The following is a 27,794-nucleotide window of genomic DNA, read 5'->3' as shown; positions in this document are numbered from 1 at the left end:
TTCTTTTTTTTTAAGACCAGGTCTTGCTCTGTCACCCAGACTGGAGTGCAGTGGCACCATCTTGGCTCACTGAACCTCTGCCTCCTGGGCTCAAGCGATCCTCCCACCTCAGCTCCCCAAAATAGCTGGGACTACAGGTGGGTGCCACCATGCCAGGCTAATTTTGTTTACTTTTTTGTAGAGATAAAACACCATGTTGCTGAGGCTGGTCTCAAACTCCTGGGCTCAAGTGATCTGCCTGCCTCAGCTCCAAAGTGGCTCACAGCCAAGAGCCACTGCGCCTGGCCTATACATCTCTTGGTACACATATATGAGTTTCTCTAGGGGACATACACAGAAATGGAATCTCTTAGATTCATTTTACTAGATACTGCCAAACTATTTTCTAAAGAGTGATCATATCAGTTATCCTCTTACTAACAACATGAGAGTTCCTGCATTCATATCCTTGCCAACACTTGACACTGTCAAGATTTTTAATATTTGACTATTTGGTATGTGCTAATTTTTTTAAGCTTTGTGGAAGCAATATATTCGGGAAATTAATGTGTAATATATATGAGCTATTCTTTAATTTTCAAACATTAAAATGCAGAAATCTAAGGGGACAGCATGGAAATTTTTATATTATACCTGGGCAATCATCCTCTAGATCAAGATAGAGAAATATTTTTATTACCCAAGAAAATTTCCTCAGGTTCCTTTTCACTCAATATATTCCTCCACCCCACTCATTTTTTTTTTTTTTTTTTTTTTGAGACCGAGTCTCATCTCAGTCTGTCACCCAAGCTGGAGTGCAGTGGCTTAATCTCGGCTCACTGCAACCTCCACCTCCTGGGTTCAAGTGATTCTCCTGCCTCAGTCTCCTGAGTAGCTGGGACTACAGGCACGTAACACCATGCCTGGCTAATTTTTGTATTTTTAGTAGAGAAGGGGTTTCACCATGTTGGTCAGGCTGGTCTTGAAATCCTGACCTCAGGTGATCTGCCCGCCTTGGCCTCCCAAAGTGCTGGGATTACAGGCATGAACCACTGCACCCGGCCCCTCCTCCCCACTATTCTGACTTTCATCACTATGGATTAATTTTGTGGATGGACCTGTTCTCACACTTTACATAAATGGAATCATGCACTACCCACTGTTTTGCTTTTGTGTAAATCTATATAGTTCATTATTTGTAAGTGCGGCATAATATTCCATTGTATGAATAGTCTATAACTTCTATATCCCTGTTCCCACTGATGGACATTTAGGCTGTTTTCAGTTTGTGGTTATTATGAATAAGGCTCATATGCACAAGTCTTTTGTCAATATTTTTCTTGGGGATATACTTAAGTGTGGTATTTCTGGCTCAGAGGGCGGGGTGCATGTGTAACGTCAGCAGAAATAGGTACATGGTCTTCTGAAGGGGCTGAACCAAGTGCATCCCCAGCAGGGGAACAGTGCAGGCAGCACCATACCCTGGGGCTGGTTTCTTTTTAAACAGTGAATGTGTGGCTGGTGATGCAACAGCAATTGTATAAGATGAAGTCTACCCACTGTTCTAGAAGGAATTCAGAGGACTGACCTGGAGATGACACTCCGTTACTCTGCATTGTAGAAACTTCAGTCCCAGCAGGTGGAATACGGAAAGATGAATGATGTGGAGTTTCTCAGATAGCTTTCTCTACTCTCTGGAAATGCTTGGCAGGGCAGTCAATGCATATTTGCAAATTCACTGTTATTTCTTCCTTTTTTGCTAGAGGCCTAGAGTGACTCTAGCTATTCTAGGGCTTTGTCCACAGATTTGGTGAGATGATGGGTGTCCCAGGGCAGGGGCAAAAAGGTGGAGGGAGACCCCAAATGTGAGCCAAGTGAACAGACTAGTCACATGAGAAAGCTGGTCTGCAAGAAAAGTTTTGATCTTGTCATAGACACAACTGCCAGTGCCGTGTTTCGACAAGAAAAACTTGCAAGAGCCTCATTTTGTGACACTAATAGAAGCGAGTTCTCAGGTGATAACTTATTTGTCCTTTCACTGATAGCTTTCTTGGAAGAGCCAGGGAAGGGAAGACCCAGAGAGAGCAGCCGTCTAGCTCTGACCAGCAGAAGATTTCATTATGTCTGTGGCAATTTCTTTCTTTTTGGCTTTTTTCTGGGGGAAGGGGGGACAGAGTCACCCTCTGTCTCCCAGGCTGGAGTGCAGTGGGGCGATCTCAGTTCCCTGGAAACTTCGCCTCTCAGGTTCAAGCGATTCTCCTGCCTCAGCCTCCCGAGTAGCTAAGATTACAGGTGCCCGCCACCAAGCCTGGCTAATTTTTGTAGTAGAGATGGGGTTTCAACATGTTGACTAGGCTGGTCTCGAACTCCTGACCTCAGGTGATCCACCCACCTCAGCCTCCCAAAGTGCTGGGATTACAAGTGTGAGCCACTGTACCCAGCTGTCTGTGGCAATTTCTGACTGTCCCCCTCACACTTCCTCTGAAAGAAAAAGAAGCCTATTACACCTCACTAAGATGGTACATTCTCCAGTAGAGGGAAGTGACAGTGAGGAAGGGGTGGGAAAAGAGGACAAGCAGACAATGATAAAATACCAAGCAATCACCACAGGCAAGTTTCCTATCAGGAACACAAAAGTGGTCCGTTTTAGACGACTGACACAAGAGGATGGTGTTTTGAAGCCTTTTCACAGTATATGTGTGTGTACACAAACAGCCTGCTGGATTTTCCTGGAGTGAGCACTATAAAAAGGAAGACAAATTATGTATTCCAACAACATGAAAAGAAAAAACACAAACCTTTTAACTGACACAGGACATAACGCACACATACTCGATCTTAGCCGAAAGGATGAGAAGCGACGTATAATGCACATATATTTCTTTTCTTTCTTTCTTTCTTTCTTTTTTTTTTTTTTTTTGGAGCTTTGCCCTTGTCACTGAGGCTGGAGTACAATGGCGCAGCCTCAGCTAACTGTAAATTCTGCCTCCTGGATTCAAGTGATTCTCCTGCCTCAGCCTCCCAAGTAGCTGGGATTACAGATGCATGCCACCATGTCTGGCTAATTGTATTTTTAGTAGAGATGGAGTTTCACCATGTTGGCCAGGCTGGTCTCAAACTCCTGACCTAAGGTGATCCACCTGCCTTGGCCTCCCAAAATGCTGACATTACAGGCATGAGCCACCGCACCCAGCCCACACACATTTCTTAACATGGACCAGTTAGGTAAAATTGTTGATGCAAATAGGTTGGTGCAAAAGGAACTGCAGTTTTTGCACTGTTCAAATTTGCAACAATGATACGGGAATGCATTCTTCAATAAATATGGTTATGTTACACATCATTTTAATGCACATTTCTCACTTTGTGTTTTTGCTAATGACTTAGTACTTGCTGTTTATTTTATATTTATTTTAGACTATGGAAATGATGTTAGACAAAAAGCAAATTCGAGCAATTTTCTTATTTGAGTCCAAAATGGGTTGTAAAACGGCAGATATAACTCACAACATCAACAACGCATTTGGCCCAGGAACTGCTAATGAACATACAGTGCAGCAGTGGTCTAAGAAGTTCTGCAAAAGAGAAGAGAGCCTTGAAGATGAGAAGCATAAGTTGACAATGACCAATTGAGAGCAATCATTGAAGCTGATCCTCTTACAACTATATGAGAAGTTGCCAAAGAACTTAGCAATAACCATTCTACAGTAGTTCGACATTTGAAGCAAATTGGAACAGTAAAAAAGCTCGATAAGTGGGTGCCTCATGAGTTGAGCAAAAATTTTTTTTAAATTGCTGTTTTGAGGTGTGGTCTTCTCTTATTCTATGCAACAACAATGAATCGTTTCTCGATCAGACTGTGACATGCGACAAAGAGTGGATTTTATATGACAACAATCCATTCTCCACATTCTCACCATTCTCCACATCCTCTCTTACCAACAGACACCTTCATCTATACTGGTCCTGCTTGCATCCCTTCTCTGTCTGGATAATCTCTATGCACTCTTTGGGTCTTAATGTTCACTTGGTTTGAGCCACCTCCAATCACCAAAGTTTGAGTTAAGTGTGCTGCTTCCCACACTTTAATGTCATTACATACTTAATTGTACATCTCTACCAAGCATATGCATACATGGTGAGGGCAGGTCCATGTCTCAATGCCTAGCTTCATGGTGTACTGAGATTAGGCACTCAGTAACTATGGACAGAATGAGCCAGGACTGTTTGTAAGAATCTCTGAGCACTACGGGAGTGTGATTAGGAAGGTGCCTCTGGAAGGGGACGTGAAGCTCTGTGCCACTCTTAAGCGTGCACCCCTGAGATCCCCCTTCCAGAGACAAGCTGCTGTGAGGAGCTTGTTGAGCTGACAGCCTGCAGCAGCTGCACCTCCAGGATCTGCCCAGCATCTACAATCAGGCTATTCTTGCTGGGACGCTCCAGCCAATGACAACGCATGGTGGGGAACAAGAGCTGGGCCATTCCTGCCAACACAGGACTCCTTTCAGGGGCAGTCTTTGCTCTGGGGCTCTCTGACAGCTTGGCAAAGACTTCCTTACAGCTGCCTTCGGCCAATCCTCCTAGCTCACCTCTCTCCTTGCAGAGGTGTCAGACCTGCACTATGCGTGGCCCAAACGCTCTCCCCACCAACCCCTGGTCCTTCTCCATTTGATCCTTCCCAGGCAGACCCTCCCTGCCAAAAATCTTTCTTGCACTTCAAATTCCACCTTGGCGTCTGCTTAACAGAGGACCCCAATGACCAACTGCCAAATACAGTTGGCTGATATGAGCAGGTTACTCCTTCACATTTCAGCTGAAGAAACATTTAAGATGCTTCTTGTTTAAAAAAAAATTAATGAGAAATTAACATTCTAATATATGATTCCCAGAGCTGAAGAAATAAAAGTCATTTCTGAACTGCAACAGAAATCCATATTGATTTTTCTCTTTACACATCTCTATCATTGTTCCCAAGCCAGAGACTGTGAAGGACATGATTATTTCTGTTCCTTCAAATTAACAGATCATTCAAATCCCTCACAGGACTTTCAACCGAAATGCTTCTAGTTCCAACAAAAGCTTTTTTATTTTTCTTTCTTTTTTTTTTTTTTTGAGACAGAATCTCACTCTGTCACCCAGGCTGCAGGCTGGCATGATCATGGCTCGCTACAGCCTCGATCTCCTGGGCTCAGGTGATCCTCCCACCTCAGCCTCCCAAGTAGCTGGGACTACAGGCATGTACCATCACGCCTAGTTAATTTTTGTATTTTTTTGTAGAGACAAGGTTTTGCCATGTTGCCCAGGCTGGTCTCAAACTCCTGGGCTCAAGTGATTCACCCACCTCAGCCTGCCAAAGTTCTGGGATTATAGGCATGAGCCACTGCCCCTGGCCTCCAACAACAGTTTTTTTAAAAACTATTTCTAATGTCCTCCATTCCCTTTTGGAAGAATGACATACTCCTACTCCTTTTTCTTCCCAATCAAGGCAATACCCACATGGGCTTTAGTTCCTCCCTCCCTTCATCCCATTTCATATTTTGAAAATTTTCACTTATTTATTTGTATGCTTACTTGATTCAGTCATTTGACTAAGATACTGAGTACCTACTATTTGCTGGACACAGCGTGCCACATCAGCATGGTTTTCTGCCCTCAGGAAACTGATACCCAAGAAGCTGATATATGACCAAAAACACAAACACAGTTATTTCAGATACATTTAAGTGCTTTGAAGAAAGAAACCTGGGATGGTGTAACAGAGAGTGATGGGAGTAGGGTGGGATGAATAATTTGATAGGATACTTAAGAAACAACTTTCTAAGGAGGCAAGATAAGAGCTGAGACCTGAAGGCATAAGAAGGAGACACCCTTGGCACAAGCGAAGGAAGAACTCTCCCGACAGAGGAAACAGCAAATGCACAAGCTGGGAGGGGCTGCATACCAGGCAGACTGGCGGGAGAGGAAGGCAGCACTTCACTTCCCTTCTAGGTCCATGAGAGCTGGCCTGTGTGTGTCTTAATCAGTGTTCCAAACCTGGCTTTGCACAGCGTGGGCATGAAATATATTTCTGCTGAATGAATAAGTGAACTTCCTTTGTAGGTCAGTGTATTTTGCAGGTCTCGTCTGACTTCCCACTTAGAGGGTAGGGTTGAAACCACACCCCGGGCATCTTGGCAACCCTCCCAGAGCCAGATATCGTTTTTCCATATGTAGCAGCCTCTGCTGTCGCCTGAAGGTTTGTGTCCCCTAACCAAATTCCTATGTTGAAATCCTAATCCCCAAGTTTATGACATGAGGTGGAGGCTTTGGGAGGTAAGAGCCCTGAAGAATGGGGCTAGTACCCTTCCAGAAACTGAGAACTGGGAAGAAACAATGGAAATATATATCTTTTTTTTTTTTTTTTTTTTTTTTTTTTTTTTTTTTGTTGAGACAGAGTCTCTCTCTGTTGTCCAGGCTGGAGTGCAATGGTGCAATTTTGGCTCACTGCAACCTCCGCCTCCCGGATTCAAGTGATTCTCCTGCCTCAGCCTCTCGAGTAGATGGGATTATAGGCGCCTACCACTATGCTCAGCTAATTTTTGTATTTAGTAGAGACAGGGTTTCACCATGTTGGCCAGGCTTGTCTCAAACTCTCGACTTCAGGTGATCCACCCACTTCGGCCTCCCAAAGTACTGGGATTACAGGCATGAGCCACCGTGCCTGGCCCAGAAATATCTTAAAATGAAAGCCTCTATGTGGTGTTTTCAGTAACCCTATTTTTCTACACTGAGTAGGTTTACTATTGTTACCTGCTGCATGACTGACCAATTTTGAGAACGGAACAATTAATCCAAAATCCTACTTGCTCCAATTGAACCCTGACAACTGGTTTTAGTTTCACGGAAAGAGAGGGGGAAGATGTTTGTTAAGCTCTATGGAGTTGGCTAATGTCTAAAGACAATCCTCTCAAAAAGGTGTGAAGATGTTTTATCACAGCTGTGGAGATGAAGGGGAGATTTATTATGGTTACTAATGCTATTTCTGTCAACGTCTCTGGAATTCTAATTAGATTATTAAAACTTTGCAAATCATTACATTACATCTCGACTACACACCTCACTGCGACAAGGGTACTTTTGAAATTAGAGGATCTTGATGTCATAGGTAATGATGCAGTGCAGATAATACAGTTGCAGGGAAACTCTTCCAATAAAAACCAGTTGGAAAAGACAGAACCCATTTATCTTACTTTCTCTCCCAGTTTTATGCCTGAGGATAAGAGATCTGCAGCACAGAACAGCAGCCTGGCCTTTTCCATTCTAGTAGCTGCATGACGCTTGTTCACATGCTGCAAAGTTTAATAACTTGTCTGGCTACTTAAAATGCTTCCCTAGATCTGTGACGCAAACCAAACATTTATAGGTGAAAAGACAATTGAAAGAATATTTTTAGGAGAGATATGAAACAAATGGCAAGTTCAACACATAAGAATAGTACATCTTAAGGTGTTCTGATTTATAACATATGCATTCAAACTAGTATCTGAAAAGAAACAAACTGCTTACTGTTAACACAGACCCATCTGCAGGTAATAAATGGGCATGCTCTTTACCCATCAAATAATGGCTCTAATGCCCTTCAACATCAGGGGATGAGGAATGGGTGTCACCCTCTGTCCTCTGCAAGACAACCTGATTCTTTTAGGTAGAGATCTGAGCCCTTCACATCCCAGCAAAAGGAAGTGTATGTGGCATACTTACCATGATGTACGACACCCTTCAACCCATGGATAATAGGATCCAGTGCAGAATTGTCTCTCGGACTGACCTACATGTAAAGGAAACATGATTGGTTAAATCTATTCTGGCATCAGGCACAACAGTCTCAGTTTAATCTTCTAAAGAGAAGGGGGAGAATAGAATGTTATCTAGCAAGCTGCTTAGGTCTCACATACACCATGGCTCTCACCAAATGCAGGAGATTTATGGCATCATAAAATCAAGTGAGGAAGTCTAAATCAAAAGAAAGAAACTTCTCAGAATACATTATAACAGGAGAGAAATACTATAGTCCTAGCAAAATCTTAAAAAGCAACCGCAAGATTTTCTTCTTGCCTTGTTTTATTAAAAGTAGGCCCAATCGGCTAAAAAGTCATTGAAAGTCATGAGAGAGCAATCCATCATTGACGGAAAATTTCAACATCTTCTGGTGACTGTGTTTTCCCCTTCTTTTTAGAAAATGAATCTGTTTTCTGCCAGCCTATTCTCCTTCGTAAGGATCCCTGTCCCCTGTGAAAAATCACATATTCTAAAAGTTATGGAAAGCAAAAGAGGAGGGGAGAGAAGCTTGAAGAGACAGTGTCTCCCACCTTCATTTCCTCCTGGGGTTTTTAATCCCCCCCAAAAGTCAAGTCTCTTCAGTCTTCTTCCCACCTCTTCTTTCCCTTAACTTTCTGATACTACTCAGCAGAACTCCTCATTCTTGCCCATTCTAGAAGATTAAAATTCTAGCAGCATATTACAATTTTGGCTTTCAAGTCTTTTCTTTTAGACATATAGAGATATTTACAAATGACATGAAATGACGTCTTGAATTTGTTTCAAAATAATCCAAGAGTGAACAGCAGGGGGAGTGAGTGGGGTATACATGCCACAGGATCAGCTTGAATCAATCATTTATGACCTTGGGTGGTGGGTATAGGATGGGTCATACAATTTTCTTTACTTTTATGTATAATTAAGTTTTTCCAAAATAAAGAGTTTTTCAAAAATCTATTATCTATGGCCAGCATAGCTCCTGCTTCCCCCATCCCCCACTGATAGTATTTATATCTAATCCACTTCTCACATAATGAAGTTGAGATATTGATGAACCTTTCACTGTGTAGCACAATCCAATTTGATGTTTTCAGGTCAATTCAGAGGAATCAAGAGCCACCCCTAGAATTAACTTTAAGGTGACTGAAAATTTTCCACATTCCTTTTTACTCTTACGAATTTTCCCTGTTGGGTTGCTGTTCCTAGTGTGTCCTCTCTGACAATAACACACACTCCACACACTTCCATCTCTCCTAAGCCTCAGCATCTCCAGAAGAGAGCAGTGGTTCTCAAATGGGGGAGATATTGCCCTACAAGAGGGACATGTGACCATGTCTGGAGACGTTTTTCGTTGTCACATAGCAGTGGGAGGGGGATGAGAAGGGGAGGGGCTACTGACATCAAGGTAGAGGCCAGAGCTGCTGCTAAACATCCTATAATGCTCAGAATAGCTCTCTACAATATCTTATCTGGCTAAGATGTCAGTGGTGCAGAGGTTGAGGGTCAGAAGCCCTCATTAGATGCTCTATGAGTTAATAGTGATTATATCTTAATGTCTAGAGCGTAAATTCAGAATACAGGTGCTACTAAACACAGGATTATGTTTATAGACTAATAAAATATGTGGAATTTGCTACTACATTGTAAACATTACAGATAAAAAAAAAATCAGTGAATAGGAACCCAGTGTATCAGACCATAAAGGTGGAATTCTGGGAGTTGGCATAAGTGTGCCTACAAATTGCCTGAGAAGAAGCTCCAGCCAGGGACTAAAGCATGAAACATTCTTGAAAGGTAACTGCACAGAATACACCAAATCAAAATTGCATTAGAAGAAACATCGTATTTGTACCTTAGCAGGTAATTGATCAAAAATTTAAAACCTGGTCAAAAATGGAATTACAGCTCAGGAATGCAAGAGAAGAGAACCTAACCAGTAAAAGTGGCCAAGTTTCAAGAGGCCAGAATAGAATAAAATAAGGATCCCAGAGAATGATTCCATACCAAATTGAAGCTATAGACAAAAAGATGGTCCCTTTGATTCATTCTGGTGGGGATGCCAGCTTAACTATCTGTAGTTAGTTACTCTAATATCTGTGAGAAATGACAAAATGGCCACAAATTCCCTCTATCCCTGTTACATGTGCCTTTACAACTTGACTTTGCCCTCCTCTATGAAAAGTGTACACCAATTACTCCATTCTTTGAAATTGGGCTTGTCCATATGTCTTGCTTTAGTGAATGGAGAATTAGTGAACATGATGCAGACACAAGCTCATAAAACACTCAGATTCTTTGGAATCCTAAGATCAAATGAAGAATTCCAAGTTAGCCTATTAAAGGATGAGCGACTACAAGGAGTAGACATAGGTAGTCCTAGCTAACGTTCTTCTAGACTCACTGGCCTGCCACCACCAGACAGGTGAGTGAGTCCATTTAAGACCATCCAGCCTCAGTGCAACCATCTGCAGTCCACAGAGATGGGCTGAACTAGCCATACCCAGAACTGACCAGCCAACCTACTGACCCATAAAACGATCTGTTTTAACTAACTGGAATCATTTGGTACACAGCAAAATTTAGCCATTAGTTTCTATGAGTTGTATGCAAAGGTAAAAAATGAGAAACAGCCTATGATACCAGTAGTTTTTTGAAACAATATATCTGGCTTATGGTTTGTCTTAAAAGTTTCCCAGTAATATTCCACATCACAAGACACAGCATTTGCTGGCCACCTGATCAACTCATGTGCTCCTCCAAAAAGGTGTTATCCCTTCTCTACCATGGCAACATTTCTCAGATACTCTGATCTTGGATCCTGAATGAGAGGGAATATTTTACAGTCAGGGGGACCACTATGGTTTGAATGCATCCCCAACATTTCACGTGTTGGAAACTTAATTCCCAATGCAACAGTGTTGAGAAGTGGGACCTTTAAGAAGTGATTAGGTCATGAGGGTTCTGCCCTCATGAATAGATTATCATCATTATTGCTAGAGGGAATTTGTTATAAAAGTGAGTTTGGACCCCTTGCAACCCCCTCTTGCTCTCTCACATTCTCTCTCTTGTTCATGTGATACGCGTTGCCATGGTTATGATGCAGCAAGAAAGCCTTGCCAGATGTCAGGACCATTCTCTTGGACTTCTCAGCCTCCAGAACCGTTAACCAAATACATTTCTGTTCATTATAAATTACCCAGTGTGGCATTCTGTGACAGCAGCACAAAAAAGACTATGACAGGAACTTTTTAATGCATTTAGTATTATCTGATAATGTGAAGGCTCAAAGAAAGTGTCTCTAATCTTCCATGACTGACACACACCAATAATATTTGTAGGCTATGCAAAAGGAAAACAACCAGTCAACCTAGCCCAGGTTCAATTTTTGGTCATTTCTGATTACAGCTTCTCCGTGTCTGATACTCAGACTTCACCTCATCTGAGCTCAGGAACCTGACCCCAGATTCTTAACAACTGCACAAATGCAAAGCCTTCTACAACATCCATTCAGCTCCCATCGTCTTCACTGGTGGTTAATATGGCTGGGGTTGAGAAGATGAATGAGGAGAAAAGGACAGAAAATGGAGATTATTGGCTGGTCAAAGTAACTTACTAATAATACTGAGCTCATTCTCTGGTCTATGTCTTGGTTCCAAAAGTCAGGGTGGGGAATCCAAAGAGCACGCTAATAAGTGGATTTGTTCCAGTCAGGCATAACCCTAACTGAAATAATCCCTTTCACTCACTGCTTCAATCAATTTGCCACTTAAAAAAAATGTCATGGGCATAAGCTAAGCAATTTTGGCAGCTTTTAAATATGACAAGAGTGAAGAGGGCTGTATTAGCAACCTGTGTTTACATTTTATTCTCCACCTAGGATGCAGGAGGCCAGGGATGGGGAAAATATGGAATTCTGAGTCAGGTATGGATGCTTTCAGCTTTAGTGTCCTTGTCTGTGAAATGGGGATACAGTCTTATAATGTTGTCATGAGGATTAAACGTTTAAAGTTTAGAGTATAATGCTGAGTACAAATGCCACATCCAATAAAGGACAATAACACTGGGCAACAAGTTGACCTAACACTTGAATTTAAATGAATGACAAACAAATGCAATTTATCCCTGAGCTTGTCAACGTGCTTGGCTCTGAAAGTAATATCTCCCTGAGTTCAAATTTCAAAAGATCCAAATTTATGTTTTATTTGACATCCACTCAATTTTGTAATATGCTGTTCCTTTTAAAGCCACATGAGAAGTGATCCTGGCTCTTGAAATTTGCTTCCTTCCACTTTAAGATCAAAGGAGTTATGCAGTAATACGGAGAAGGCAGCAATTGCACAAATGAGCTTAAAATGGACTAGAAGAAACAGACACCCCCTTTCCCTGCAGAGTTCGTACTCTCATTGCAAAACTTCACTCCTGGCACTTCCACTTCGGAGCAGCTTTCGTGGCATTAGTCATCTTCAAAAGGATGGCACACAAACTCGAAAGAGGGCTCTGAATTAAAGCTTTTCAGTTGTCTTTAGATACAACCAAAGTATATAGAGATACTGACAATACAGAAAAACCATGAAACCTAGGTTTGGACTGAAGGCCAAATTCATATAAACGCTCATGAAATCTAAACTTCGTAACATTTTCTTTTCAATTAATAGCCCACCATAAGGATTCACACAATTATCAAATTAGTAGCCAAGCTATCAATAATCTCTAGAGATATGTTTACCTGGAGGCTCTACAGGAGGGCCTGTGTTTACTCTTGCTTGAAGTAAAATGAAAAGGAAGCACAGAGACCTCATCAGACGACATGTGCCTGCGTTCAGATATGTGCTGCCATTTACTTCTACTGTCCCCCATGCCATTTGGCCCTTGACTTGGATCCTAATAATTTTTGCTCTATCAAGTCCTGGCCATCTGCTAAATAGGATGGTCAAGACAACCTACTTGCCTTGAATCCGACACCGCCAGCTGCTCCTTTAGTTCCATAAACATCACATCCAGCCAATATCCTCTTGTGGGAAAAAAGGATTTATGCATGCTGAGGGTGAATGGCTATACCGTTAACCATGGCTGCAGAGGAAAGTGACAAAGGGCAGGACCAGAGACTCCACATGGCCTTCCAGAATTGCAGAGAAGAGGACTCACCCACCCCAGCAGTTAGCAGGTAACTGTGTATTCAGAAGCTAATTTGCTGTATTAGGACAAGGGCAAGCACTTCTCAGGATGTTTGATTTCACATCTGAATCTCCCCTCCTTCCGTGGCTCTTACCTAAAGAGCCACGTGGCAAGGATGCTGTAGCTTCTTTCATTCTGACTTCAACATCCTAGTGACCACTAACTAGATTTTGGTTCACGTTGCTGTCACAAAGCATTTATAATGTGGTTATTTTGCATCCTTGCATTTTGGTTAGCCCTTACCCGGAAAGAGATGACTGCCTGGCTTCCTTTATTAATAAGTTAAACACTTGGCAATAATTTAGGAAATGTGGCCATGTTCAAGAAGACAATTTTAGCATGAAACCACTAACCACTGAGCTATATTGAAAACAATTTTCTTTTCCTGACTTTTCTTTTTAGTCTTCACAAATATTACCTTCCTTCTTGTATAGCCAATGGTCTTAGTTTCTGATACAGAAATGTAGTTTTTCCCTTTTGACATTCCAACATCATTTTCTAGTGTCTCCTATCACTGCTGCAATGGGATATTACAAAAAGCAGAATCAGAGATGTTGGCACATGTGGCATCCCAAACTGCCACGAAATAAGTCGGAGAGGAATACAGAGACACAATTCACAGTGATGAATGGCAAGGGAAAAAGGAGCTCTGTAAACCTGTAGGACTTTTCATGAAATTCCGATAAAGATGAGTAACCAAGTGTGGATTCCTGGTCTAGAGAATTGCTTTAAATGCAACTACTAAATTCCAGGATCATACAGTAAGCCTAATCTAACAGACATGCAAAATGTCACCGAGGCCTCTCACAGAAGTGCCCCTGACTGAAGCAAAAGGTATGGCCCTGTATCATCATCTATTTTCCAGGATTTGACAGGGACAGACTCCTGGGACTGGTTTCCATCGGCAGATGAGAAAACTCCTAATTCCTCAGCCTTGGGAAGGGATTAATATGAAAAGGAAACACAATTATAAATGCTAATAGGATTCACCCTCCCCACTTCAAACGCAGCTTGAGCACGGACATGGCTTACTTACTGTTAATTCATAATTTTAATGGAAACCAGTTAATTCACAGGTTATTCATCTCCAGAGAATTGAGATTCATGGTCACAGAAGGCCACTTGAGGAAATGAATTTTGTGCTTTTGATCTACTTAAACTGACCATTCTCTGGCCCTCTGCCCCTGCCTCCCCAACCCACCAGAGTATTTACCATCTCATTGTCAGACTTGGCTTGGAGGAGTGCATTACTGGAAAAACCAATCCCCGCAGGGCGACAGCAAGGGTGGTAGCAAATCCGTACAAAATGGCACATTTTGCCAGGAGCAGTCTTGCAGATTGTCAATACAGGCAATTTCTCATTTTCATGAGGATCAAACTTTGGATTCTCTCAACACGCCATTTCAAAGCCAGAGCAGAAGAGAGGGAGGAAGTGGGATGGCTGGGGTGCCTGGCAAATGGTACTCCCGTGGGGGCCCGCATGGTGATTTTTGTCCTTCTGTCTTTTTAATACATTGTGTTTCAGAGCCAAGAAGGTTTTGGGAAAGGCTTTACAGCATTTCAAGACGGGGTCCCAGAACCTGTCTGTCCCACCCCTGCCAATCTTCTCAAAGTGCAGGCTGCTCCTGAACTGGAGAGGCAAAACAGAAATTCCAGCTTTGCAAAGCATGACCTAGAGTCTTAAGCTACAATGCAAACTGTTTCACACAGATATTGTCATGACCTTTGAATTAAAAAAAAAAAAAAAAAAAAAAGTATGAGATCTGGGGAAGCCTGGGGCAAAAGGAGCTTATTTCAGGTTCAGTGACTTGCTTGCAAGTTTCTCCTGATTCTGTGTGGCAGTGCTGGACAACTTTGACTTTCCCTTGTTAATAATCCCGCCATACACTGAAAAGCCCCAACAATATCAAAGGCTTAGTGGAGAAGGCAGAGCCGACAGTTTTCACATGTAGCAAGTGACTTCAACCAAAACACATTAGATGTGAACTCTCACCCTTGTTTTTTCATTCCCTGGAAGCAAAAAGCTACTCAGGGGCACTCCATTTACAAAAGGCTCGAAATCCAGAAAACACTGAGTGGGGATGGCTTTAAATTCCCATCATGCATGCAGCATGAAAAATATAAGAGACAAGGCACATTGGATCAAAGAGGTTGCCAGGTTGATCCTTCTTTTGAAAAAGAATCCCTCCATAGGAGTAGGGAAGATTATCATTTTGCAGTATTAGGAACGGGGGAAGACCATGTAAATATCATGTAGGTATCATATGTAGAATGTTAAAATGACGTAAATGACCTTAAATACCCCTTTATAGTCATATAATAAGGTGACAGGAGGACAAAGCTAGGGGCCCTCAGCTCGAATTACAAGCACTGGCTCCTTAAGCTCATTGATTCAACCAATATGTACTGAATTCTACTGAAGACTGTGATGGGCTCACTCTAAGATGATCCTTCAAAGACCCCTGACTCCAGGTATTCAGACCCTTATGTAATCACCTTCCCTTGAGGGTGGGCTAGATCTAGTGGCTTAGTTTTATTCAGTAGAACAAGGCAAAAGCAACGTTATGAAAGATTCTGGCTATGCGCAGTGGCTCATGCCTGTAATCCCAGCACTTTGGGAGGCTGAGGCAGGAGGATCATTTGAGGCCAGGAGTTTGAGACCAGCCTGGGCAACACAACGTCTCTAGAAAAGAATTTTAAAAATTAGCCAGTGTGATTCTGAGCCAAGTCCGGTGCCAAGCGCAGCTAGCTCAGCAGGCGGCAGCGGCGGCCTGAGCTTCAGGACAGCCAGCTCCCTCCCGGTCTCACCTTCCCTCACGGTCAGCATGAAAGCCTTCAGTCCCGTGAGGTCCGTTAGGAAAAACAGCCTGTTGGACCACCGCCTGGGCATCTCCCAGAGCAAAACCCCGGTGGATGACCTGATGAGCCTGCTGTAAAACATGAATGACTGCTACTCCAAGCTCAAGGAGCTGGTGCCCAGCATCCTCCAGAACAAGAATGTGAGCAAGATGGAAATCCTGCAGCACGTGATCGACTACATCTTGGACCTGCAGATCACCCTGGACTTGCATCCCACTATTGTCAGCCTGCATCACCAGAGACCCGGGCAGAACCAGGCATCCAGGATGCCACTGACCACCCTCAACATGGACATCAGCATCCTGTCCTTGCAGGCTTCTGAATTCCCTTCGGAGTTAATGTCAAATGACAGGAAAGCACTGTGTGGCTGAATAATCCTGACTTCTTTTTTTTCTTTGCACAACAACGACAACAACAAATTCACAGAATCTTTTAAGTGCTGAACTTATTTTTCAACCATTTCACAAGGAGGACAAGTTGAATGGACCTTTTTAAAAAGAAAAAAAAAAGGGAAGGAAAACTAAGAATGATCATCTTCCCAGGGTGTTCTCTCACTTGGACGGTGATATTCATTATTTATGAAAAAGACTTTTAAATGCCATTTCTGCAGTTGGAGGGTTTTTTTATATACTGTTCCCACCATGGGGAGCAAAAACGTTAAAATCACAAGGAATTGCCCAATCTAAGCAGACTTTGCCTTTTTTCAAAGGTGGAGTGTGAATACCAGAAGGATCCAGTATTCAGTCACTTAAATGAAGTATTTTGGTCAGAAATTACCTTTTTGACACAAGCCTACTGAATGCTGTGTATATATTTATATATAAATATATCTATTTGAGTGAAACCTTGTTAACTCTTTAATTAGAGTTTTCTTGTACAGTGGCAGAGATGTCTATTTCTGCATTAAAAAGTGTAATGATGTACTTATTCATGCTAAACTTTTTATAAAAGTTTAAACTTTTAGTTGTAAACGTAACCCTTTTATACAAAATAAATCAAGTGTGTTTATTGAATGGTGATTGCCTGCTTTATTTCAGAGGACCAGTGTTTTGATTTTTATTATGCTATGTTATAACTGAACCCAAATAAATACAAGTTCGAATTTATGTAGACTGTATAAGATTATAAAAAAACATGTCTGAAGCCAAAAAAAAAACATTAGCCAGTGTTTGGTGGTGCACATCTATAGTCCTAGCTACCCCAGAGGCTGAGACGGGAGGACAGCTGGAGCCCGGGAGTTAGTGGTTACAGTGAGCTATGATAATGCCAAAACAAAGTGACAGCGGCCTTTGGCCAACAGCTAAGGAGAAGCTAAGCTCCTCAGTCAAATAGCCCTTGAGGAACTGGGTTCTGCCAGCAATCTAAGTAAAATTAGAAGTGAATCATTCCACAGTTGAACTTTCGGATAAGATCATAGTCCCAGTTGACACCTTGATTGTAGCTTTGTGAGAAACCTTGAATCTGAGGACACACACAAACTGAGATGATAAATGTGTGTTATTTTAAGCTGCTGAGTTTGCAGTAATTTGCTCCATATCAGTAGATAACCGTATGCCAAGAACTGAGTAGCGGAATAGAAAATGTCATTGAACAAATCACAGTGCTCTGCCCTCATATAACTGATGATCTAGTTCTAGCTCCCACAGACAGGTTGGGGGCCCTGGCTTCTGTAATGAACCCACACATCACCATTTTCCTTACACTGCTGCATCAGCTATCAAAAGGCATTTCCCCTCCTTCTAGATGAGTTCTTGCCCCTCATGGACCTCAGCTGCTATGTCACCGTTTCTAGAGTTTGAAAAGAAGCAGTTTGTTTAGAATCCAAGTTCCAACCAAGAAAACTTGGCAAAAATAATGAGCGAACCCCAAATGCAGCAAATAAACATCGATAATCAATTCTGGGATATAGAATTTTCAGTAGCTTTTATGTTTAAACAAACATAGAAAACCAATTAATTGCAGCACAGAACCTAAGTGAAAGGTGCCACTGAACAAGGCACAAAGCGTTATGCAGTGGCATGGGTGCTGCTGTTTCATATCCACAGCAATTAAGTTAAGTGTAAACTAATTACATATCTTAAAGCTTTTTTTTCTTTTAAGAGGGGGTAGTTTTACTCTATGCTTTCTTGAAGCACTGAATGATTGCTCTCATAATGTAGTCTCGAAGATTAAGTATCAATTCACTGTCCTAAGCAATACCTCACAGGCCATTCCCTATTCCAAACCATGGGCTCATGGAAGGGGTCTGCTGCCTGATACTACAAGAGAAACTTAAGCTCCTTGTCATCATCCTCTATGAAATAAACCTGCTAACTCACCTAAACATTATACTTCATTCACAGACAAACCAGTGAAAATTGTTTTTAGGGAGCTACCGTTAAAGCTGTTGGAGCATTTGATTTAAGGGTCTCAGTAAAGCTATGTTTTTTCAGGGTGGGGGGTTACAGATAGCTTATTTAAGTGGACAAACATCTCAAAATCCACAAATTAGGGAAATTCCTTTCTGGGAAGAGGCAGTCTAAACAAAATCCAGCCCCATCTCGAGGACGACACAGATTAATGCTAACTGAAGAGTTCAGCTTTGTATTTAACATGCACCTGAGTTCAACAGAGGATAAAATTAAATTGCAATGAGGAAAGACAAAATCTTTCCCGGCAGGCCTTGAATGATAGAACGTGCCATTTGTAGCAGAACAAAATGGAAAACCAGAAAGTTTGTTCCCAGCAATCATTTCCTCACTGGGCCAACTCTCTCTCCTCTGAGAAAATAATATGATTTCTTCATAGAGCATGTAGTCTACTTATTTAAGCAACTGTGCTCAGGATCTTTCAATTCTTCCAGCAGTTCGGATGGAAAAAAATGGTCCCAGTAGGGGAGAGGGTGGTGTAGGTAACATTTAGCCAGGAAGAGGCTTATCTTATGAAAACTGCCATTGACAGTAAACTGGGAATAAGTAACTCCATAGAAAACGTGCAGATGGATCCCCTGTAGGTGAACATGATGAGCTCATTTTAAACTGCAAGCTGGGTACCTAAGACTAGTGTAGTGGTTAAGTACAGGGTTTCTGAAACCAGGATGCTAGAGCCCGATTCACAACCCAGCTCTTCTACTTAGCAGCTGTATAGTCATGGGAAAGTGAATTACAATCTAGTTGTGCCTCAATTTCCTCATATGTAATGTTGAGATCACCCCCCTGAAAAACCTCATAGGGTTGTTAAGAGGGTTAAATGAGTATTTAGCACAGTTCCTAACACATCCAAGATCCGTGAGTATTTAGCACAGTTCCTAACACATCCAAGATCCTTAAAAGCTGTAGCTATAGGCTGGGCGCGGTGGCTCACGCCTGTGATCCCAGCACTTCGGGAGGCCGAGACGGGTGGATCACGAGGTCAGGAGATCGAGACCATCCTGGCTAACATGGTGAAACCCCGTCTTTACTAAAAATACAAAAAAAAAAAAAAAATTAGCCAGGTGTAGTGGCAGGCGCCTGTAGTCCCAGCTACTCGGGAGGCTGAGGCAGGAGAATGGCATGAACCCGGGGGGCACAGCTTGCAGTGAGCCGAGATAGGGCCACTGCACTCCAGCCTGGGCGACAGAGCTGGCTGTCTTGTGAAAAAAAACCTATAGCTATAAGCCATTCTTTCTCCCAAAGAGGCAGGCATGCCCTGCTGGTACCCAACCAGGAACACACAAAGTTCCAAAAATACTCCCACTTCTTGCTACAGACAGATCAATTATTTTTGGAGTCCTGAACTAAATTCAATCATAATCGTCTACCCACACCCCAATCTTTCATCTTCCAATCTTTTTTTTTTTTTTGAGATGGAGTCTTGCTGTCACCCAGGCTGGAGTGCAGTGGCACTATCTCGGCTCACTACAACCTCCACCTCTGGGTTCAAGCGATTCTCCTGCCTCAGGCTCCCCAGTAGCTGGGATTACAGGTGCATGCCACTATGATTGGCTAATTTTTGTATTTTTAGTAGGGATGGGGTTTAACCATGTTGGCCAGGCTGGTCTCGAACTCCTGACCTCAAGCGATCCACCCGCCTCGGCCTCCCAAAGCACTGGGATTACAGGCGTGAGCCACTGCACCTGGCCTTCAATCTTTTGTTTTAATACAATTTTAACATTTTTCCATCCAGCAGACTAAATCCTCAAACCTAGGAATTATTTTGATTCCACCCCTTTCCTGACCCACTCACTTCCTTTCTTGATGCCCAAAAATTCTGGAAGATTCTACCTCCTAAATGCATCTTAAATATGACCACCACTTCTCTGCAGTTCCTCTGGTCTAACCATATCCTGGATCAACACCATCTTGTACCTAAACCACTTCCAGAAGCCTGACCTAACTGGTTTGCCTGCTTTCTCTGCTGTACCCTCCAATTCTTTCTCTGCCTGATAGACCAGTAGTTGTTTTACCCTGGATGCCCACTGGAATCATCTTTAACCAGCTTAAAAAAAAAACCCAAAAAACTAAAAACAAAAGTAGACTACAACAATGACAAAACACTATTCTGATTGACCTGAGGGTGTGGCCTGGGCATCTGGATGTTGAAAAGCTCCCTTGATGATTCTGATGTGCAGGCAGGGATGAGAACCACTGAGTCAGAATGAGCTTTTAAAAATAAATCTGGCCGGGCACGGTGGCTCACGCCTGTAATTCCAGCACTTTGGGAGCCCAAGGTGGGCAGATCAAGAGGTCAGGAGATCGAGACCATCCTGGCCAACATGGTGAAACCCCGCCTCTACTAAAATACAAAAAAAAAAAAAAAATTAGCCAGGTGTGGTGGCGCATGCCTGTAGTCCTAGCTACTCGAGAGGCTGAGGCAGAAGAATTACTTGAACCCAGGACGTGGAGTTTGCAATGAGCCAAGACTGTGCCACTGCACTGCAGCCTGGGTGACAAAGCAAGACTCTGTCTCAAAATAAATAAATAAAATAAAAAATAAAAATAAATAAATCTAATCACAACCCATGCCAGCGTAAAAGCTCTCCCCGATCTGGGCCCAGTTGACCTCTGGATTCTTCCAGGATTTCCATGGTTCCCTACAGGACTCCAGGGCCTCCTTCCTCTTCCTCAAATACTCAGAGCATTTCACTGCCTCTAGGCCTTTGTTCGCATTGTTCCCACTGACTAGGCCGCTCATTCCTCAGCTCTTTGCAGGGCAAGTTCTCAGTCATCAGAGCTAAGCTCAATGTGGCTCCCACAGGAGGCCTTCCCTGGCCCATTCCAAATGTTTGCTAACTCAGTACTCTTGTTAGTTCCTTCCTGGCACCAGTCTGTTTGTCAATTCCTAAAGCTCAGGGTACAGCCCAACTGGTTGCGTCAGCTGAGGAAATCCAGGAGAGTCTCTTAAGTTTAAGCAGGTCAGAAATGCTCACACCCACCTGTAACACAACCTCTCTCCTGCACTTCCTACCCTTCATTGTAATTACCTGTTTAGAAATCTGATCGCGTGACTGGACCAGAAGCTCCCTGAGGGCAGGGCTTGCACTTTATTTAGTTTGTTTCATATTCCCAGCTCTATCTTAGTGCCAATACAGAGCTGGTGCTAACAAGATGTTTGCTTCCTAGAAGAAAAGCAGATAGCTATTAAAGAGGTGAAGCAGGGAAAAGACGTTAAGGAGGGTGAAGCTAAAAGAAGACTTTAACCAGGGTATTTAGAGAGTTCAAAGAGTTCTGGGATTTATGTCCAAAAAATGTGATCCAAGTCTTGGCTGTGTGACCTGAGGTAAGTGACTTTAATCACTCTGGGCAAGTGGACAATGACACACACCTCCTGGGTTGTTCTGCAGGGGTAAAATGAAAAGATGCCTGTGACACAGGCATTATTTTTCCACTGTATACAGACCAGGGGATTATCACATTGTGGTGAGATTCCTTTTTATTTTCTTTTAATCCATGACTGAAAAGTGGTATGGAATTAAGAAGGAAAGGTAAAAGCAAAAAACATAAAATTTAAAAAAAAATAGTCGTCATTATTAACAAGGACTTCTAAAGCAAGTTTCTAGCCTTTTTCCTTTTTCTAGATCAGAATTTGCTCCTATCACTTCTCAGCCTTTTGGCTAAGATCAAGTGTAGAATTTGCTCTTAACTGGTTAAACACAAGGTCTTCCAAGTCGGGTTGCCTTGGTTCAAATTACACTTCTATCATGGATGAGGTGTGACAAGGGCCAGCACACTATGACCAACAAGGCAAATCCCACCCACAGACTGCATCTGTAAATAAAGTTTTATTGGAACACAGTCAGGTCCACTCATTTACATATCGTTGGTGGCTGTTTTTGTGCTAAAAAAAACACAATCAAGCAATTGGAACAGAGAGCTCATCGCCTGCAAAGTCAAAAATATTACAATCTGGCCCTTTGGCCCTTTATAGAAAAAGTTTGCCAATTCCAGTTTTACACAAACAAATTACTTAACTGTCCTAAGCCTCAGATTCTTCAGTCTGGAAAATGGAGATATTAACAATACTTCCCTCTTAGGGCTGTACTTTCCTCAGAGGGCTGAGGAGAGACCAATGAGATAATCCACATAAAATACTTCACACGATGCCAGGCACATGGCAAGAATTCACTGATGAAATTACTGAACAGTAAACATTACTGTTAAAATTATCAGTGCTAAACTTCATCCATCCACCTATTCATTAATTCACCCACTAACTCATACATTCAACAAATATTTACTAAGCACCTAATAAGTGCCAACAATTATACTAGGATGTATTGTACTGCAAATATATCTATTAGACAAACAAAAGTACAGACAAAAGAAAATGAAATTTTTCTGCCAGTCAGATGCTCGAACCCTGTGAATTGTGTAATTGTGGTATTAGTAGATATAGTATTAATACTATGTTAACCAGACTACGAGTTTTGTTTTGTTTGAAGATATACTGCAATAGGAAACCCAGTGCCTCTTCCACAGTAAGCCTTCAAAATATCTTGTGGAATGACTGATAGATTGATAGTTTTTACCAACGAGGGAGGCTTCTAATGATAAAAAACTGCACAAGTTTTATGGCACAGTAAATGAACCATACCTGTAAACATCACAGGAACATCTCCAAAAATCTAGAAACAGCTTTTTACAAGTGTTGTGTTAATCAGATCTTGGTATCCCTGCAAATGTAATTTAAAAGACTGGGCATGCTCTGAGAAACGTGAGAGTTATTTTAGAATGTTAAATATGCAAAGTTCAACATTTATATAAGGCACAGTGCAATGATTCTGTTGGTAGAACAATATACAGAATTCAAGCAGTTTGTGAGCTAGTTGGGAAAAGTCCCCTTTAAATTCTCAAACTTTATTCTTACATTTTCAGATGAAACCTTTGTAAAATGTATTGCATGCTTCATTGCCTCCTTAAACATAATTTAAGCCTCTATAAATGACTAAAGATGGTCCGTTTGAATAATAATTGGGTCACCAGGTTCTAATAAAGCAGAAGTCTCAGGGTACATGTTCTTCTGCAAGTGTCATAGAAAGTAAAGACACACAGAACGCTGAAGAGCTCTCTAGTGAATGTAGTATGTGTGTTTTAATGTATAGATATGGTGACATATAAATTGGTGCCTATGAACCTTTAAAATTATTTTAAAATTATTGCCTGTGCATTAGCTCCTCAAGACTGTCAGGTAACTGATCCACTTGTAAGCTGGGTGACTTACAAGAAGTCTCATTAGGAAACAACTCTAAAACGTGGAGGTCCTTAGTTTAAAATGGTCTTCCCATTAGACATTGAGGTCCCAGATGAAACGTGTGTTGTGATTTGCCTGTTATCTTTATTTTTCATTGAGGTGTAACATAAACCAGTAAGCTACACAAATGTTAAGTATATAGTTAGATGCATTTTCACATCTGTATACACCCCTGCAACCTCAGCCAGATGAAGACAAAAATTTCCAGAACTCTAGAAGGCTTCCTTAAGACCCTCCAGTTGATAGCCCCATATTCCATATGCATTAATGGAAACATACACCAGAATCTTGTCTCACCTTCTTTCACTCGTCGTTATATCTGAGATTCACCCATGTTTGTCCAAGTAGTAGTTCATTTTTATTACTGTAGAGAATACCATTATGTGAAAATATCAAGATAGATTTATCCAATGATTTGCTGTGTTTATGGTAAATTATTTCTCTTTCTGTTGCATAAAGCATCACCAACTTGATGCAGTTTATGGAAAGAAGATTTCCGGCCAATAAAGCACATCAGAGTAGGGTGTAACATTTCAGGAAAGGAGGCAGCACAGCAATCATGCTGAATTTTAATTTTTTCCAAAGGATACTAAAAGGCCTACCTGATACTAGATGGATTTTCAATCCGTCCTATGACAACGGAAGTCAGCAGAACCTCATAGCCAAGTGCAAGGACTTTAAGAGTTGGGCAGACCTTCAGGTTTGGGTTCTGGGCTCTGGTTAGCTGGCTGACTTTGGGCAAGTAACTTAACCTCCTTGAGACTCAATTCCCCCAACTCTGACAACAACTGACAATAAAGACAACACTGACAATAAACCTCTTACAGCTGTCATGAGAGTTGCTACAATAATCCACTTATCGAATAAACACCCCAAAATACTGGTTATTACTGTAATTGAAAAAGTTGCTTTCAATATACTGAAACCTTGACTGGCAAATTAAAAACATCATAGGAAACTTATTTTTTGAGCAACCCTTGTAATGATATTCTTTCCCACTATAAGAATGTGCCTTGGGGTCAGGAGTGGTGGCTCACACCTGTAATCCTAGCACTTTGGGAGGCCAAGGCAGGTGGATCCCTTGAGCCCAGGAGTTCAAGACCTGCCTGGGCAAAACGGAAAACCCTTGTCTCTGCAAAAAATACAAAAATTAGTGCCACTGTACTCCAGCCTGGATGACAGGGTGAGATCCTGTCTCAAAAAAAAAAAAAAAAAAAAAAAAAAAGAATGTGCCTTGGATCAATTTATATGGTGCCTGATACAGTTATACTCTATAAGTTGAAATTCTGAGATACTAGAAATTAATAATATTGATTTCAAGCAGATATAGAGTGACATATTAATTCTCTTTGGGTTTGGCTGTCAGTAAAGAGCAAACATGAGTTTCACAGTCTTTCCTCCATTACCAATCACTTTTCATCGAGTGGTAACCTACCTGCTTATACTCCTCAACCCTTGAAAACCTCCTGATATATGCTACCAAAAAAAATTTTAGTTGAGTCTGCACCAAAGATAAACACTCTTTAAATCACCCAAGGGAAAGGGATTTTTTTCATGCGTGATTTCTAGTCATCTGCATTAATGTTGAGAAGATAAACCAATGGGAAGGTTATCTATGAGTTTTAGATACTCTGTACACCACCTTCCATGAAACCTGAGGGAGATTAAAACTCTGTCTGGTTGGTAGTCAGGTCACTCGGGTATGGATCAAGAGGTAGGAAGATAAGAGATGAGAAACATGTGACGATGCTCTGAAAATCTCTATTTTTCTGATGACCTGAAAATCTGAGCTTTAACTCTGCCTCTGTACAATTGCAACAGTCAGTTGAATCCCAGTTTAGCAAAACTGTGTCAGTAAATAGTAGCCCAAGAATTTAAATTACCATAGTTATTTGAGGCTTTAAAATAGTTACTAACATTTTTATGGCTGGGTGTGGTGGCTTATGCCTGTAATCCCAGCACACTGGGAGGCTGAGATGGGAGGATTGCTTGAGGCCAGGAGTTCAAGACCAACCTGGACAACATAGTGAACCCTGTCTCTACAAAAAACTAAAAATTAGTAGGGCAACGTGGCATGCACCTGTCCTAGCTGCTCAGGAGGTTGAGATGGAAGGATTGCCTCGGCTCAAGAGTTCGAGGCTGCAGTGACTTATGATTGCACTAATGCACTCCAGCCTCAGAGACAGAGCAAGATCCTGTCTCAAATAAATAAATAAACACATTAAAAAAATTATCTTGGTATGTTTAGAGGTTAACATTCCTTATTCGGCTTCTTACTGACTCTGTTACATAACTCAAATAGTTGAAGTATACGAAGTACTTTGGCTACTACATGTAGGAAAGAGAAAGAATATCATAAAAGCACAAGAAACTTGTAAGATAAAATAATGACTCCTAAACAACAACAACAAAAATGCCCTGTGTTAATGAGAATATGGTCAACTGATTACCCGTGTACTTGGTTAAGGGAATTACATGAACAACAGCCTTTCAAAATTAAAACTGAGTATACTTGTTAACCTAGGAAATCTACGTGTTTTTTTGTTTTTGTTTTTGTTTGAGACAAAGCCTCACTCGGTTGCCCAGGCTGGAGTGTAGTGGTGCGATCTTGGCTCACTGCAGCCTCCGCCTCCCAAGTTCAAGTGATTCTCCTGCCTCCGCCTCCCAAGTAGCTGGGATCACAGGCATGTGCCACCATGTCCAGGTAAGTTTTGTATTTTTAGTAGAGATGGGGTTTCACCATGTTGGCCAGGCTGGTCTCAAACTCCTGACCTCAGGTGATCTGCCCACCTCGGCCTCCCAAAGTGCTGGCATTACGGGTGCGAGCCACCGCACCCGCTCGGAAAGCCACTTCTAAGACTTCAAAAAAATAATGTGGATAAGTGGATATGGGCATAAACATATCAATACAACGTATCAGTATTTTTTATCAGAGGATGACAATCTGAAGTTACTCTAATAAATCCATAAATAGCTACCTACTATGAATTATGGCATCACCATTTAGTGTCAACTATGAAGTAGTTAAAAAGGATGAGGAAAGTCTGTATCTTCTAATATCAAGACATGATTATTACATATTACTAGGGTCAAAACCACTTTATAGTAGTTTTGTTTTATTCAGGTAACATATTTATAGGTGTTTTTAAAACTTCTGACAGCAGAAAGGCAAACCTTACTGGTTCCCTCCAGAGGGTAGGATCCCCTTTTCCTTAATAGTCCCTCATGTTGCTTGACATTTGTACAAGCATGATTATTTTTAGAACCAGAAAAAGTGATCTGCATTTCAAAAACACATTGTATTCAAATGTTGATATACTGCATGTCAATTTTCATATATTTATATATAATTTGGTATGTGTATTTTACGATTTGGATCTGTGTATATATCAAATTTGGCACATTTGTATCAGATGTATAACTGATTAAATTATAAATAAGTATTTAAATATATCACAGTAAGCATTTCAGCAAAGAGTAACCTAGGGTGAGTGGCAGGAACTAGAGTCATGCTGATCGGTTTCCAGCTGGCTGCTGTGTTTCTGACACAGTGTCAGATGCTGTCAAACCACAGCTGGACTCCTCTGTGGCGGGTAATAGGAACAGGCCATATTCCCACACAGCTAATCTTTAATCTACTTCTCCTCCCATGTGGAGCTGGATGGGGTCAGGAGATGCCAATATGGAATTTCTCAGCAAACTTCTGGGAGCCTGACCTGGGTAAGGAGCACAAGAAGATGTTGCACTAAACCTAAGAAGCTGGTTTCCCAAACAGGCCCAAAGTTAAAGCATCTCTCAGACATGAATCATTTTTTTTTTGCCCCAAGAATTGTGATACATATGATTCTCTATAATCAACAGGACTTCAGGTGGCATGGTCTGCTCTGAAAGGTGAAAGAGACCTAAAGACATACACTCCAAAGTGACCTCCAAAGAAATAGTCGCAGAAGAAGAGTCAAGCATGGACATCTGACACCAAACTGGAGAAGTCACCTCAGGTTTGAGTTGCTGTTTTTCTTTCCCATTCCTTCAGGACCACTACTCACAGACACGAACGTACATACATCTTAGGGACATGGTAATGTTTCCAGGTGTTACCCTGATATCAGTTGTGACATCTTTCATTTCACCAACAGAACCTCTGAAAACTTAGCAAAAGTGACTGCAGTCCCTGCCTCTAATGCCCAGGTAGGACTCGCAAAGGTCTACCTCAAATGCTAGAAGCAATCTGTTCCTCAAATAATAGTAACAGTTAATATCTACCGGGAGCTTATAAA

At 41.7% G+C, this 27,794-nt stretch overlaps 1 protein-coding gene and 2 pseudogenes across 2 annotated transcripts in view; 2 read left to right on the top strand and 1 right to left on the bottom strand.

Annotated features, from left to right (window-relative positions):
• The window catches only part of PTPRG (protein tyrosine phosphatase receptor type G), a 733,855-nt gene that overhangs the window by 156,029 nt on the left and 550,032 nt on the right, over positions 1-27,794 (bottom strand). For both annotated transcript variants that reach the window (XM_003811607.6, XM_003811608.6), the window contains exon 6: positions 7,720-7,786. In XM_003811607.6, the coding sequence (XP_003811655.1) occupies positions 7,720-7,786 (67 nt within the window). The remainder of the gene's footprint in view (positions 1-7,719; positions 7,787-27,794) is intronic.
• Positions 15,684-25,261, top strand: LOC134729969 (DNA-binding protein inhibitor ID-2-like; annotated as a pseudogene).
• On the top strand, positions 21,861-22,071 carry LOC112439530 (U2 spliceosomal RNA; annotated as a pseudogene).

This window comes from Pan paniscus, chromosome 2 (assembly GCF_029289425.2).
Source record: "Pan paniscus chromosome 2, NHGRI_mPanPan1-v2.0_pri, whole genome shotgun sequence".
Lineage (NCBI taxonomy): Eukaryota > Metazoa > Chordata > Mammalia > Primates > Hominidae > Pan > Pan paniscus.
The sequence above is the reverse complement of the archived record's forward strand: the minus strand, read 5'-3'. Positions and strand labels throughout refer to the sequence as shown.